Source organism: Siphateles boraxobius, unplaced genomic scaffold (genome assembly GCF_051911475.1).
Source record: "Siphateles boraxobius isolate OS27281-9 unplaced genomic scaffold, OSU_SipBor_1 65, whole genome shotgun sequence".
NCBI classification, from domain to species: Eukaryota; Metazoa; Chordata; class Actinopteri; order Cypriniformes; family Leuciscidae; genus Siphateles; species Siphateles boraxobius.
Genome location: NW_027509192.1, coordinates 19,620,748 through 19,637,633, shown reverse-complemented (window position 1 = coordinate 19,637,633; position 16,886 = coordinate 19,620,748). Strand labels below are relative to the sequence as shown.

The 16,886-nt window shown below is 36.6% G+C and overlaps 1 protein-coding gene across 1 annotated transcript in view; it reads left to right on the top strand.

Moving 5' to 3' along the window:
* Positions 1 to 16,044, top strand: part of nup160 (nucleoporin 160) — a 105,565-nt gene extending 89,521 nt beyond the window's left edge. Inside the window, exons 33-35 of the mRNA XM_077211309.1 lie at positions 3,407 to 3,532; positions 9,643 to 9,738; positions 15,699 to 16,044. Coding sequence (XP_077067424.1) covers positions 3,407 to 3,532; positions 9,643 to 9,738; positions 15,699 to 15,782 — 306 coding nt within the window. The 3' untranslated portion in view covers positions 15,783 to 16,044. The remainder of the gene's footprint in view (positions 1 to 3,406; positions 3,533 to 9,642; positions 9,739 to 15,698) is intronic.
* The last annotated feature ends 842 nt before the right edge of the window (positions 16,045 to 16,886 follow it).

Below are 16,886 nucleotides of genomic sequence, written 5' to 3'. Positions count from 1 at the left end.
CTTCAAAGACAGACGCAGGTAATCGCACGCGCTCAGTCGAACACATTCACTGTCTGTTCAAATCCACGAATCCTCTGTACAAATCACCATGATAAACAGTCTGGTTATCATTATTAACTTATTTAACATTCAATACACATGGTACGAACTACGAAGGGTGGCCTTATGAAAAAAGAAAACGCGGTTCGCGGTTGCTGCGGTTACTTGCGTTCCTCTGCGGTTGGCCTGTCAGTAGCGCGGTACTGCGATATTGCGGTTATCGCGACAGCCCTACTGATGTCATCAGAGAAGGAACACCAATCCAGAGTGAAAGCATATTTTCAGATTTTGATGAAAGATTGCCAAATATTTTTTCTGTGTATTAACTTGCATGGATAAATTGTTCACCAGAAGACTAATAATGTGCGCTAACAAAGTAAATAGGGTCAATTTTAATTTCATGATAACTTGTCGACGACAATTTGTCTAATTCTAATGCTCTTTAATGTGATGTGGTGTTTGTATTGTTGTATTGCAGTTCTGCAATAAAATAAGGTAATCAGACTCGTGAGGTATTGCGCAGACACATACAGTATGGCTTATGCACTCCTCTTTAAATCACAAAATATGCGTCAGAATATTATGACACCTTTTTTCTTTTTCACAATACCAATTGACCCTTCGCTAAGCCACGCCCGAAATCCGCCACTGGCCAATCGTGTCTTAGCAACTGTAACTAGGCACGGGAGGTCTGGCAAGCTTTCGAGCAAGGGAAACATGCTGAAGCGTTTTGCGTATGGATTGTGCAAATCTGATACCCGGTATTCTAAAAGTTTGGACGGGGGAGTGGAATTTCTTTCCTTTCCGAAAATCTAAAAGCCAAGGGGAGAAATGATGGGTGTGGATCAAGCAGTGTGGGAGACCGCATTCACAACTAAATGTCGACAGGATTAACAAAAACACCTATTGCTTGGAAATAATGACGGTTCTTTGTTCATAATGCATATATTTTAATGTAAAATAAGACGATTAAAGACAAGACGGAGGCTCACTGACATACTTAAAAATATATTTCAGCATTTTGTTAATCGACGGCCTAACATTACCCCTGATTGAGTAACTTTAACCCAATCCGATCGCGGCTCTCCCGGTGTTAGTGTTATTCCACAAGATTTATGGATAAGCTGTTTGATTTATAATTATTAGAATATTTTCACATTTCACTTACCCTGCTGTCCACGAACATAACTGTTCCTCAATTTGTGCGTTTCCCATTTGAATGGTCAGCGGGCGGCTGCTGCTTGCGCTGGGACTGTAAGCTTTAGCTTAAATTTTTTATGAAATTATTCTCTAATCGGTTGCATATTATGTCGTGGATATATCCCTCGAATGCACACTGCAGTCCCTTTTGTCTTGCTCTCTCAGATATTTCACATGTTCGCCCAAAATTACTAATTATCTCACTGGGAATGTCTGACACCGGTGCATACGCACTGTAATAGACGTGCCAGGCGCGAAAGCTTGTCAGTATACATCAACATTTGTAAAACTACTAAAGCCTAAAACAAACCATAGCAAATTATTTTGAGAGAACTTATCCAACCATAAACGAGATGGATCAGACAGCCAAGAAATGCATTGGTACTCAAAATGGCACTGCACTAGACATGATGCCAGTCATTTTAAATTGTTTATCCATAAAAACTAACTGCATATCTAGCAAGACATTTTGTCCTAGCATTAACGTTACCTAAAGCTTTCATAGCCATATTTGGCCATACCATACCATTTAAATCATTATCCGGGGACACAACAGAGATAATTATCACTAGTTCTGTTTGATACTACACAATCCCCCTACATTGATAGACATGTTAGGAACCTTGTTCAGTTTACTTTTAAACCCAAAAATTATGGATTCTGTTTTACCTAAATGGACTAAGAGTTTATTTTCAGAGAGCCAGTCTTACATAATGTAGCTCCTCACCTCATATCACAAGAGTTTATTTTCAGAGAGCCAGTCTTACATACTGTAGCTCCTCACCTAATATCACAAGAGTTTATTTTCAGAGAAGCCAGTCTTACATACTGTAGCTCCTCACCTAATATCACTTGTATTTTGCCGACATCCTTGTCAGAAACCAGTAAAGCGGAGTCTTCGACATATTAAAACAAATTACAATCACAAACTGCTCTAATATTATTTATGTATAGAAGTGTAAGGTCGCGCTCGATCAGGCCAATGGGGGTCGTCTGATCAGCACGGAAGGTCTCTGCGTGTTACTGTCTTTTCTCGCGGCAAAGTATTTTTGGTTAAATTCAATACAGGTTTTAATGATATCTGTGCATCATTAAATGTGAGTGAATGTTTTACAATTCTTTTAAACTCTTGAATGAAAATGTCAAAGTCAATTAGAATATTCAAATATAACAATTTAATATGTCAGGTAAATGTATCATTACAATTTCATAATCGATTCAAAGATAATCAATGCAAACATCAAATGCTCTAGAACAAAGAGGAAAATGTTTACCCGACATTAGAAATGCGTGAGGCCGAGAGACTCGGCTCTCGACCTCACGGGCTGATCTCAGATACAAAAAAAAACCATGAGCTCTCGTTGCATTTCATTATATAGACAGACCTCATTTCAAATGTAAATATGGGTTCACAGTGGAAATTTACCTTGCTTTCCCAGGCTTACTGGGGGTAACCATTTGCTAACAGTGGGACACTGTTACACCTTCTGAGAGCAGAGGGCAATTTGTCTGGAAGACACACCCTCCTGTGTGCATGTTATCTCTAAACTCTTAAAAACTTTATTACCTTTTGTTTTACTTATTTGGAAATGAGACGTTTGTACTGATACTAAACATGTATAATACTCGATGATAATCGTTCACATTAAACCATTTTCTTGGGTGAGTTTGGGTAATCTCTGAAGAATGAGGGGGAGAAATGTAGATTAGGATGAGGGAGGTGAGGCCTTCGTCTCGATAGTGCACGAGGGGGAATTCAATATGTTAATTTCATTCCTCAACTAGTTTTCCAGTCTTACAGGAGGAATAAAAGAGGGCCTAAGACACTTCTCTGGGGAACTCCATTATTAATTTTTTCCTCGTAGAGAATCCCATCAATTTTATACCCTTGAACTCTCCCAGTTAAATAACAGTTCAACCAGGCAATCGCCATACTTGGAAAAACCCATGACACTTAAGTTATCTAACAGTATTGAATGATTCATTGAAATCCAAGAGTACCATTTCATATATTTTACCTCATCAATCTAGATCAAGACTGCATTGGGGTTTTTTTTTTAACTTACTTTCTTTACTTTACCTTTTGTAAGTTTACAGATGTGATTTCCACACTATCCCTCCTCTCTCTTAGTATAACATGTAAAGGATGTTTGTGGTTCTCTTTCAGGAAGTGGATGCTGCAGCGCTGCTGCGTCTCTATCTGAACTATGATCACCTGGAGTGTGCAGCTGAGCTTGTGCTGGAGTATGTGGATGCTTTGCTTGGAAAGGGACATCAGTATTTTGGAATAGAGGTATGGAGTCCTGCATACTATCACAACTATTCTCAACAATAGTTAATTTTAGATGTGTAAAATTATTCTCCAAAAAAATAGTCTGTAGTAGACAAATACCATTTATCCAGTGCAGACTGTTTGATTACTTAATTCAATTTCTGTATATTTCCTAGCTGTTAGTCATTATTGGATATCAGTCAAGTGAACTTTATTTATATAGCACTTTTTACTATACAGATTGTTTCAAAGCAGCTATACAGTGATAACAGGAACATTTTGCAACAAAGTTTTTGGCTGTACAGCAGATCTAGAAGAAAATAATCTTATAGTCCAGCTTAAGTAAGTTCAGAGTTGATTAGGGCTGCAAAATTAATCACAATGAACCCGCACGTGATTTGGCAAAGGCTGCGATTATTTAATGTGCAGTTTGTCAGTGCAGTGCGGCTGATCGGTAATAAATGCTGCTCTATCTGAAGGCCAGAGGGCGTCTCACGCAGACACGCTAAATATACCCCGACGCAGAAGTACAATAACGCACATCATATCAGGAAATCTCTATCGCTGTAGCGGAATAAACAGAAGATTGAAACGCTTTGATTAAACATGACTACAGGGTGTCCGCGGGTCCTTAAAAAGTCTTAAATTAGATTTTAAAAATGTAAGGCCATAAAAAGTCTTAAAGTCTTATTTTTACTTATGAAAGGTCTTAAATTTTCGATGGCAATTTGACTTCGACATATCTAAATGTTTTCCAAATTAAAACTTTCTAATTAGCGTACTTTTTTATTTACTATTCGGTCTTTGTGGATTTGCTAGTTCACGTGACATTTCGCGTCACATTCGCGTCAGCATTACGTCTGTCTCCCTCACGCGAAACAGCAGGAGAGGAGAAGAAAGCTGGTTAATTTCAGTTCAATTTTAAGTTCATTCTTTATGTGCGTAGTGGTGTGCGATGTGTATTGTCTATTATGATATTGTAATCATTGTTTTAGTTTAACTATGTACGAGGGCGCACTGCGAGCTGACATCGCATTTGTCTCTAATGCTTGCTTTCACTGCGTGATGTGTCAGTGCACAGATGTAAAATTTTTGTATGTTATATATCATATGTTATCATACAATATTACATCAGCAAGAGGGCTGTTTTCCCGTGCACAATAGCAAATATGATATTAATTTTATATAACAGTTAAATGAACATTGTGAGATACATTTTATAAACATTATTGTCAATGTTGTTTGTTTTCCCTTTATTTCGCTGACGAGAATTTCAAAATGAAACCGTAGCAGAGTCTCAATGCAAAAGACAGCTGTGATTTCTTGACTGAAATCCACGTTTTGAACGAATCATTTTAACGATTCAATGAACAATCACTTGCACTTCCTAAATGAATCAGCCATTTGAACAAATAGGTTGAATGAATGACTCCCTGAGACAGTGATTTGCTGCCGCCTACTGGCTGGTTTAGTTTCACATTGAAAGTACCCTGTAATTAAAATGTTACAAGTAGAAATCAGTTCATATTTAAATATTGAATTAAGAATTGAAAGAATTGAATATCTCATAGCTTTATTTATGCAATTGTAAATGGAGTGTAAATATATGAATGCCAGTTCTGATGCTGCTTCTGTGTCTCCTCTGCACTGCAAAGATGGATTTTGATTTAATGATTTAATTTAGCTGGTAATAGAGGTATGCATCACCTTTTATGTCAAATTCTAACATTCAATTTAAATTATATTAGAATAATAATACAATACCACTAAGTTAAAAAGTCCATGCATGGGTGAAAATGCCCCTGGAACTCAATTTAAGGTTGTAAATATTGGCCTTAAATAAAAAATGTTAATTTCTGTCACTGCTGTGAACTGACCACTGCATAGAATATGAAAAATATGGATATCTTCGTGAGTCAGCTGTCAACAACAGGCCTAAACCAGCCATGGTACCAGTACAAAAACACAATCAGTACAATATCATCTAATTATCATCAACAAAACTTTGAAAATATTGACATATTTTTGTCAATATTGCGCACCCCTAATGTAATGTATTAATTTTGATTTCTTCAGGTCTTAAAAAGGTCTTAAAAAGCCTTAAATTTGACTTTAAAAAATGTGCAGATACCCTGAACTAATAAACACACGACTGCCTTATTCTGTGTAAGAATCCACATCACCTCACAGAAGGATGAGCTCAACTTAAGTGCGATTACATGGAAATAGCGATTAATCATGCAGCCCTAGAGTTGATTCATTTCTGTTTTAAAAATGTTAATTAGTTTAGTTAATTTATCCATACAGCCACTCTGGAGAAAACAGTGATGTCATCGTCCAGCTAAGTTCGGTTCTCATATAATGGTGTCAAAGCAGGCAGATCAATAATATTGTTGAATATTACAGAGAAGGATGTCTATGAAGTAAATGTATTGAATTAATAGAATGTTTAACAAATTTGATATTAACACCTATATTATATTTTAGAGATGCACCGATTGATCGGCTGGTGACCGGAATTGGCCGATTTTCACTTGAAAATCCATGACCGGCGACCGGCCGGTCAGTCTGACATAATCCGATTTTATGCCGGTCAAATGCGCAACACCATCAGCATCACATATGCACACGGAACCCACATGTAGGAAACCTTGTGAATTATGGCCGGCCGTTTCACACCGCAAACGTGAGCAGCGTGTTTTTTTTTTTCGGTGTGCATGTTAATCAATGAGTGGATTCACACCGAGAGCAGGAGCAGAGCGTGAGCATCGAGCAGGAGCAGAGCGTGAGCAGCAGTGAAGCGGGGTTTCGGCGCAGAGTCTATTTTTGCTGCACTGCTCGCGCTCAAGTGAAAGCACACTTTTGTTGGACAAAATAAATATGATTTCACCCTATTAGTGCCCAAAATGCACAGAATTTGCATGTCTGGTGTGTTTTAACAAGAACTGGAGTAGGCTATGTCAGTAAAGAAAATGAAGGACTCAAAAATATTTATATAAAAATCTACCCATTTAAACTTGTTTTTATTATTTCCCAATTGTTTCCTTGCACTAGTTCCACTTGCCCGAGCTTAGTGCTTGTTTAGCCTGGCTGGACATGTGGCAGATGAGAGAAGAACTGTGCGTGTGTGTTTTGAGAAATATCTTTACATGCAGTGCTATATTTATTTTATTTGTATTTGCTATATTTATTTTATTTGTATTTGCTATTTATATATTATTTTATTGCCATTACCTGTTTTCATACAGAAATTTAGTTTCCTAAATAATTAAATATATCACTTTTTTTGTTGAATATTGGAAGTGAAAATGGTTCTTCCATACCATAACTGCACTTAGATATTTTATTTAATATGTTCAAAAAAAATTCTATGTAAAATGTTCTATTAAAGTGTAGTGTGTACAATGTGTAGTTTTTTAGGTATTTTATTATCTAAAATCAATATTTTTATTCATAAATATGTCCTCAATGGTGTACAAATACCTCTGCCAATGATCTGACTTATTAAAATTAAGAATTTATTATCTTTATATACATGTGACGGGTAGGTCCACGGAGGCTTCCATGTCGTTCCGCCATCTTGAAAACTATAATAGCAGAGAGGGTACTTGGCCAATGCGTTTCCACAACGCGTTTTCATTCAGAGCCAGCGTCACGTGAATGAAAGCAGCAGAAACGAAAGAGCAGAGCAGTGAGAGGCGCTTGTCACTGCCCCGGCAAATCAGTCAGTAATTCATACTGTAACATCCGTTTCTTCGTTGTGTCAAGTTGCAGTTTGTTTGAAATATCAAACCTGTTCACCCAAAGGAAAACTCGAAGAAGTGCTATTTTAAGACATCCTGTCATAGCTTTTTGGTACATAACAGCTACCATAGATGCAACACACATTTGAAAAAGCGAGGCGCTGGAGAGCATAATTCATTTATATGCAAAATACAATTTCACCGCTAGATGGGAGAAATTCCTACACAATGTCCCTTTAAAGAAAAGATAGAAAATAAATATTTGTGTTTGCTGTAAATTGGTTAGAAAAAATGAAATCGGAATCGGCCAAAATCGGTAACGGCAGGCCAAACTCATGAAAAATCAGAAATCGGAATCGGCCTAGAAAATTGTAATCGGTGCATCTCTATTATATTTGTTATTTATTTATTTTACTATTTAGCTGCTGTGCGCAAGAAGATAAACGTAACGTGGAGAGGATTGAGCGTGAGCTTGTCGAGCACACATCCCTTTTGCACAGACATCGCTGAAAAGTTTTAGTTCGGTTGGATATGGCAAAAGCAAAGAAAGTTAAATTAGGAGCATATTACTAACGTTAACTGACTGTAAAGAGAGAGAGTGCGCACTTCGGTTGCATGCTCCTGATTGCTGATCATCCACTCAGCACACAAGCGTCATTTGAATTAAAAATAAATCGTATGTGCAAGTAAAAACATGAACTGTTATGCAGTAGTAATTACATGACAAGTAATTACATGACAGGAAGTTTTCTGTGCGCAAAACATCATAAGCGCGTGCCCAGAAAGACAGCGTGCAGATAGCCTATTAAGTCGAGTTCTCTTTCATGTTTTCTTGCACTTTAATGGAGAATTTCACTCAAAATTATGTCAAAATTCCCATATAGGCAGGCATCCTTGTGAAACACAGTTGGTTATGTCTTAAGTGAGCGTAAACGGTAGAGAAGAAAATGCGTGTGTAACAGTATGTTGGATACGTGCATCTCTTGAAGTGACAGCAGCCTAATAAACCTATTGCTGTCTTTTGTTGTTCGATTAACATTGACAAAGAGAAAATCACTCACTGCTCTTGACTGGTGGAGCCCTGCTGGAGCAGCTCTAAATATTCACTGTGCTATTAAATTAAAGATAAAATATGATAGAGCAATAGCCCCTACAATACAGTTTAACAGGCATAATTAGGCATGTAAATAACTTAAGGAAATATATGTTTAATAAGACAACTAATTGAATTCATATTATTTTGGTTTCTTTGCCCAATATTAAAAAATAAAAAAAATTCAATGAAAATATGGGTATCGATACTCTTTTTCGGCAATAATAAAAATAAAAGTATCAGTTCCAGAAAAAGTGCTATTGGTACATACCTTTAGTATATGTACTACTATGCAAAAGGTTAAGCCATGTTAGTATTTTCACCCAATTAAAAATGATTTTAAGCCAGTTATTTATATATTTTGCTGTAGTGTGTCAGTAGGAAATATCACTTTACTTTTCCAAACATTCCTTTTGCCATTAATTGGAATAATCCTGTGAGAATTTTCTGTCTGACAACAGCCGGTATGATCTGATCTCATCACCATCGAGTCCGTCTGTGATTAAATGAAACAAAAAATTGAGACAGACTAAATCTAGAAGAACTGTGGCAAAGTCTCCAAGACGCTTGAAGAAAAATATTTGGAGAATTTGCAGCAACTCTTCTGGATTTAATCTGTCTCAGTTTTGTTTCTTCATTTAATCCCAGATTGCTCGATGATGATGAGATCAGATCTCCTGGTCATTTCGCAATAGTTTTTTATCGAAGAAAATATAGCAAAAGTTTTGCCCAAATCTGTAATGGAAAAACCCTGTGAGTGTGTGCAGGGCGATCTCCGTTTTTAGGTTTTGTACTAACCTGTCACACGCAGTGCAGTTCATAAAAAAAAATTGGCTAACAAGTGAATGAGTTTACCAGTTTCTGGTTCCAAATGCTCTCAGATCTCAAAAGCAAACAATAAATGGTGCAAACAATACATTCACTGTCTCCTGTAATACTAATCATGATCTCAGATGATCAGACAGCGATTGTCTTTTATGAATCATTCAAATATTGATGTATGGGATACTAAAAGCTTAGCTCTTAAGGGGACCACCAGAGGATCGGACACAGAAACTGTTTTGTTACATCCCGAGCGGATTGTACTGTGTTTGGGGCTTTTAGGAATGGTTTGATAAACCCTGCATTAATGGAGACCAGCAAAAATTTGTGAAATGCAATTCTCATGTGTATATATATATCTCACTGGATTATTGCATTCTTTGCAAAAGGAATGTTTGCAAATTTGTCAAACATCTCTATGTGATTAACTTTACCACAGTAATGTTTATATTGTATTTATTATTTCCTTACAGCGGCCGCTTTCAGCTACAGCATCTCTGGTGTGGCTGCCTTATACATCTATTGACCAGCTCTTAAGAAACCTCAGTGAAAGTCAGATCAATGAAAAGGTGAAACATTGTTCAATTACATTTATCATGTCTGAGATGTACATTTCTTGTTTAAGTTTAGAAACTGGTGTTCTCATCTATTTAGATGGGTTAGTAAGTTATTCAGAAATGATTGAATAAATATAAAACTATTTATGAAAAGTTGTTGATTTATAGGTATAGAAACTGTTTATCACAAAATTTTAATATACAATAGGGGTGTAACGGTATTAAACCGTGATATACCACCCACATTATGTATCGCAATACTCTCATGTTGTACCGAACTGTCCTGCCGAGCCCTGGCCCATTGTTGAGGTTCACCTTACTTTACCTTATGTCACAAAACTAATTTTTCGTCCTTGACATTTGATTAAAGTCCCTGTAAAGGCAATTTAAAAAAAAAATCTAAACGCATTATAAATGTATTGCTAAAACACATTACAAAGACTGTGAACTGTGAAGTACTGAATTGTGGAGTTAGACCGTTAAACAGTTTTTCACCATTGATATTTTACGGATTTTTTGGGCGGGGCTAAAGGGGTACTCGATGACGCACTGGAGTGCCTGAGCTCCTGGCCCCGCCCCTACCTGATGACGCACTGGAGCCCCTGAGGCTGGCCGCTCCCCTAACAATATAAATAGAGCACATTCGCATCAGTTTGCCGCTCAATCGCGAGTTACTGTCAGTATTATTAGTTACTACAGCTTACAGTTTGCTAGTTATGTCTTCGTCACGGAAATGTGTACTACCTGGATGCGATCACGTACAAAACAGATCGGTGTCCTTATTTAAATATACTAAACACGATCACATCAAGAAGAGGTGGATTAATTTTGTGAAGAGCCACCTTGATGGAGAGCTGAGGATCACCACCAAAACCCGCCTCTGTAGTGATCATTTTACACGGGATAGTTTTATAAACTTTCGTCGGAGACAAACTGATAATCCGCTGTTACTGGTGAATGGGGCCGAACGACTATCTCCCGCCACGGGTCGTTCATCCTCCCATCGTGCAGACAACTGGTGACATCATCGGCAGTGCGTGCCCACCAATGAGTGTAAGTTGCCTTGTGCGCTTATGTTATAATTAATCTAATAAGCTGCTAGGAGCATCCATTCCGGCTGTAGCGGGTGACAGTTGAGTGTGTCAACGGCCGCTTTACTACGAGTAGGCGTGGTTTCAGCGCAGCCAGCGAACACACCCCCTGCGTTTGAGAGCATTTTTTTCAAGATTTTGATAGCTTATTTTATGTACTTGCCGGCTTTTTTTATCATTCAAATTTGGCTGGGTGTCTAATAACACATTTTTCTGTGATATGACAAACTCAGAACACATACTTCATTTTGACTTTACAGGGACTTTTAATAGTAATTAAGGGTGTAACCATAAACGTATTGGTCCCGCAAATTTTCGTGTCTTGTGTGTACAAGACGAATACAGCGTTGTAGCCGAACCACCACCATTGACCACTAGGAATGGGTACCGAAACCCGGTATTAAACGGGCCCCCGGGCTGAATTTTGAAAGACCGCTGTGGAGAAATTTAAAAAATACACATACTATTTATTATTGCTGTAAAGACATAATCTTGAACATGTTTATCTAGCCAGCCATTTCTATATATAATAATATTAAACCATTTGTCTGTGATGCAATTTTACTATTCGCAGTCCAAAAGAGAGAGAAAGCGATCTCTCACGCCGAGCCACAGCGGGCACGACACGACAGCCCTGCTTAATGAGTGACAATGAGGACAGAACTAAACATTCAAACGTGGTTACACTTTAGATCTGGGATATTCTTCTAATTTTATTTTAGATTTCGGCTTTCAAAGGCTTTCGGCTGTCATTTCTTCCTAAAACCCAAACGTACTGTCAGAATCAGCACGATCGCTGGTTGTTGTAAAATGCAGTCTCTGCTGTTGCTAAATTGCGGATGCGTTTGCGCAAGAGCTTTTAATAGCTCTTTTTATGATCAGAGACGCTGTTCACAAGGCGACGTACAGCTGTACAGCTGCTTGGAAATAATACCGCGCTCCGAAATGGACTGCAAGGAGAAAAGAAAATTATATTTAACTTCGTGTGCGCATGTAAACAATCAAATATCCATGAAAATTTTCAAAATGACCAGCTCTGAGATTCACTGAAACACAGTTTATTCACTTAAACAGAGTTTATGTCTTAAATGGACGTAAATAGTTGGGAGAAAATTGTGGTGCATCAGTCACCTATTAGATCTGCACTCGGTCTTAAAGGGGCAGGAGTCTAATAAACCTGCTGACGATTGAGCCATTAATGCGAATCAAACAACAAAAGGCAGAGAAAATCACTCACAGCTCTTGAATTAATAACTTAAACTTTAATAAGCATTAATCTATCTATGATAAACTATGCAGTGTTATTTTTACATTTAATTATTAGATTTCTTTTCAGACAGAAACGCTTACCTGAAAAGTAATGTTATTAGACCTTCCTGAAATTAAAGCACTGTGTTTATAATTTGTATCTTTGTTTAATTGTATTCTTTTTTTTTGACCATGTGTTTGTACTTGTTTTTGCTTATCGTATCCAATCTCATGTTTATAAAACAAAAAAGCCTGCACACTGCTGCATAACAAATAGATATTTATTTTGTTGAAGCATTGCTTTTTCTTTTGCTATAGATGTTTTACATTTCAGAATATAAAGCAAATGTTTAAAAAAAGAAAAGAAAAAAAAGAACCGATAAGAATACAGTTAAAGTACCGGATTGATAAGCAATATCGGTAAGAGTAGTAATACCGTTAAAACCCTAACGATACCCATCCCTATTAACCACCAATAATCACAATAACTCTGTTTTGTTATTTTCAATAAGAAACGGTGTCATTTTTCAAATTATGTCCATTTTGTCACGAAATTCAAACAATAAATGCAGTTTTGACGGTCTTTGATGTGGCGTGACAGATCACTATATTGGCGCCTCAGTTTTTAAACAGCAGCCCGCATGAACGCGATCATCTCTTCCTTATAAACATGAATGAACATCTTACTGTATGTTGAAAGATACAGTACAACTTACTGAAACATGATAGATCTCGTGTAATCGCTCAGTTTCAACGGTGGAAAGATATCAGTAAAACAGCTTGTAACAATATCCCACATAGAGTCTCAGGCAATTCAGTGTCCACAGCTTGTTAGTCACTATATTAGCCTATATATTAATTATATTTTACTTAACCTGTTACTGATGTCTTGATTATTTAAAAATCTGTCATGAAAATGACAGCCAGTGTGTAAATGATTATATTTCAACAACAAATTGGAGTAAAAACATATAATTAATTTTAGAAGTTAATGCAAAAACTACCTTATGTGCAGTTTACATGTTTGCATAAAAAAATTTGAGTTGATTATTATATCTGAAAATAACTGAATTTAGGCTAATAGTTTGGGCCCTGTTGTTTACCTTTATTATTCTAAAGAAACTTTTAATTTAAAGCTGAATTAATTTAAAGACGGATGCACAAGTTACGTCAAAACCAAGGTACCACCGAACCGTTAGTTTTATGTACCGTTACACCCCTAATATACAAAAAATATATATATATATATAAATTATATTTTATTATTTGTATATATATGTTGTCAGAGTGTAGGGCAAAGTTCTGTGCGGTTCTGTTAAACCCGCACACACAGAACCCCTGACTCGTTATCTGACAGCAGCACTTTAATTCTGTGCTTGTCCCGTTTAACATAAAGACTGCGATCTAAACCTGCATTAACAAAATTTAAGAACAAGTCAAGTCACCTTTATACAATACAGATTATTATTTCCAAGCAGCTGTACTGTGATAATGATGCATTTGGGCTGTTGTTCAGCTAAAGTCAGTTCAGTGTTGATTCAGTTCTGTTGTAAAGATCATTAATTATTAAACTAGTTCATTTCATCTATAAAGCAGTTCTGCAGAAAATCGTCCAGTTCGGTTCTCGTACTGAACAGTGAACCGGTAACTGAACAGCGTCAGTACAGTAATGTAGTACAGTGATGTACTACAGTCAGATCAATAATATATTGTTGAATATTAAGTGTCCCCATCAGGTAGACAAAATGGATGGAGTTTTATTATATGCGCCATAATCAGAGATGAAGGTTACTTAAGTTTTAAAAACAACAAAGGTGTAAATAAAATAATATATGCAATAAACATTATTTGACATTTTAAAAAATATATATATATATCCTTAGCTATTTGATCTGTAGTCCGTCCAAGCCATTGATCCCTGCACTGCAATTGACAAATGCAAATCATTTTCCAACCATATCATCAAATATTAGTAGTTCATGTGCCCATATGCAGGGAGATCATCTGAATTATGTTTTTAAGCATTAAAGTGTATTTATTAAATTAATGATCTGTAAAGCGTTAATTTCAGAGGAGTAAAATTGTTAGAATGTAATTTGTTACAATTGACCGTTCACAAAAGCCACGCCCCCTAGTTATTGTTACTACGCCCGTCAAACAAATGGTCAAACACGACCAGCGCCACAGATTGCCATGACGGGAAGAGGTATACCCGTGCGTGTCAGTGACCTTTTTTTCGAGCAATACCTCCGCGATATCCTCCAGATTGAGGCAAAAGGGGTTACAGTATGCAGTTGAGGGATATATTAAGAATATAAAAATACGCAATGAAGGAGACACGACTACTATCGAGGCTAATGCTTATACCGGTCTCAAGCGAAATCTGAGAAACCCCATGACCTGTACCTCAAATGCAACCAGCACAGCCTTGAAGATTTCATAAGCTGGTTCAGTGGCTAACGTTAATTGTTTGGAGTTAGAAATGTATAACTCCCACTGCATATTTAGTAATTTTGCCTCAGATACAGGATTATACATTCGCTTTAACAAGCAGGTTGTTCAGTGTCCGATTTAAAAGCAGTGTCCGATTTAAAAACGCCGTGGGCTTCACCATCACCATCGTGGCTTCACCATCTTACTTGAAGTCAATGTTTGACGGATCTTCTCACATAGTAACAATTGCTATGATGTGTGATTGGACAATGGCCGTTTTGGGGGAGGGGCCGGCGAACGGTCAATTATATTAAACATTCATTTTTCATCCCTGATTTATAAATTAGGCTTAGTGTAACACATTATGTAGATATTCTGCAACATAATTAAAGCTCATTTAAATTACAGCAGACTTAGAGTAACCTATTTGTTGACATTTGGGTCAGTTGCACCATTTCGCATTTCCCAGGAAATCGCAACAAAAATCATGCTAGAGTAATTAACGCTAGGTTCTCCACAGAGGCCTGCGCTTGTCCAACCACACTCTTAAAGTAAAGAGTGATGATTAAATTGTAGCTCTGAGTGGTTTCACTGGGAAATACTCTAGGCTTAAACCTTGTTGGGAACTTAAAAAACATTCAAGGCTTTACTAAAAACATTCGGGTCTTAAACCTCAGAAGCCAGTCCTAGTGTCACCCATGCACTTGTGGTCTGACATTTACATTGTTTTGAGAATACAATATGTCCAGCCCAACAGATTTGTCATAAAATCATCTCTATTTAGAATAAATACTCTCTTTGGGATCCTATACAAATAAAATATTTCAGCAATCTGGCTTATTGGTTGCAAATGAGATTTGTCTGTACAAAAAATATATATAACAACATAAAATATATTTTTTTAAATTGCATTTAACATTTAGCTTAGTCTGGTGTGTCTTCTGTCCGGTGTGTTTTTAGTGTTTTTAATATTTTATGTTTTTGTTGCTTTTATGATTCTATGCAAAGTGTCTGAGTATTCAGAAAAGTGCTTACAAATAAAATTTATTATTATTATTAAAATAATGGAATTCAACTAAAGAGGAGTAAGCAATTTGATGAAAATTTGCTGAGTACTGCATGTAATTCATTTGAAATCTCAAAGTATGATGACATTCTGCATGTATGGCTCCTTATGTTCTCTGGCTTCTCTGTCTACAGATGTACAAGAATCTGAAAGATAAACTATCAGAATATCACAGACTGGTGGATCAGAGCAGCAGACATAGACTTACGGCCCGTTAAACGCCACTCAGAATTTACTTTCGGATGTTTACTTCGTATGAGTGATGTAGATGAAAATGAAGTTTTTTGGTGGCGTGTACTTGTTTGTCACATTCTAACAATGTATGGAAAACGTATTAACTCCGTCAATGATTTGATGTGTGCCAGTTCTAGTTCTTGATATGACACTGTTAAAAACATCTTAAACTTTGTATGTTATTTTCTTGACTTAACTGGTTTGATTTGAATTAGGAATGCAATAAAACAGTTTTGTTTAATTAAATGTAATGTCTTTACTTCATAACTTCATTACTACTTTTTTTCAGTCCAAAAGGAGCCTTATTTGAAAACAAGCTGCAAAAATCACTCATTGAATATAAATATGTAAAAATGTATGGGTCCAAATGTACACAAAAATTATGGTTTAGTTTGCACCTCTTTATAAATATAAGATGTAAGTTGTGTGCTGAGGAAAACGCATCTCAAACACATTAAACAACATGTAGATTTGGTAGTAGGGCAAGCCTCGTAGGTTTATTTACTTTGAAGCACTTAAATATAAAGCACACATTCATCCTCTCCTCGGGTCATTTTGACCTGAAATTCATTTTAATTTTTTCAAAATTTAGTTAATCAGGGTGGTACAATATCTTGTCAGTTTTGTCACTTGAAATTGTAATATACAAAAAAGAAATTGACTGAATTGAAGGAGTTGATGTGGATGTAAAAATTTGAATGCAACTGGAAGAAAACAAAATTAGAGGTATTTTCCATGTCGTAAAAGGCCAGTGTTACTTTAGTATCCTTTCTGCGTAGGCACCTCACCTCACCGACATCACTGATGCTCGGGAGATGGGTACCAATGATCTTCTGAGCAGTTTTAAATCACCCTGGGCCGTCCACATCCCATGCCAGTTTGTGATGTTTCCAGTCAGGATGCTTTAGTGGGGAAACCCAGTCAGGATTTAGCTGTTGTAGTAGGTCTACACACACAAAACTGGCATGGAATGCTGTGAGGGACCGAGGAGTAAAGGGCAAAGGACACAGGATTTGTAAACAAAAATTATTTATTTAAATACAAAAAATAAAGTTACAAAATCAAAATAATTGAAAAACTGAATAAAA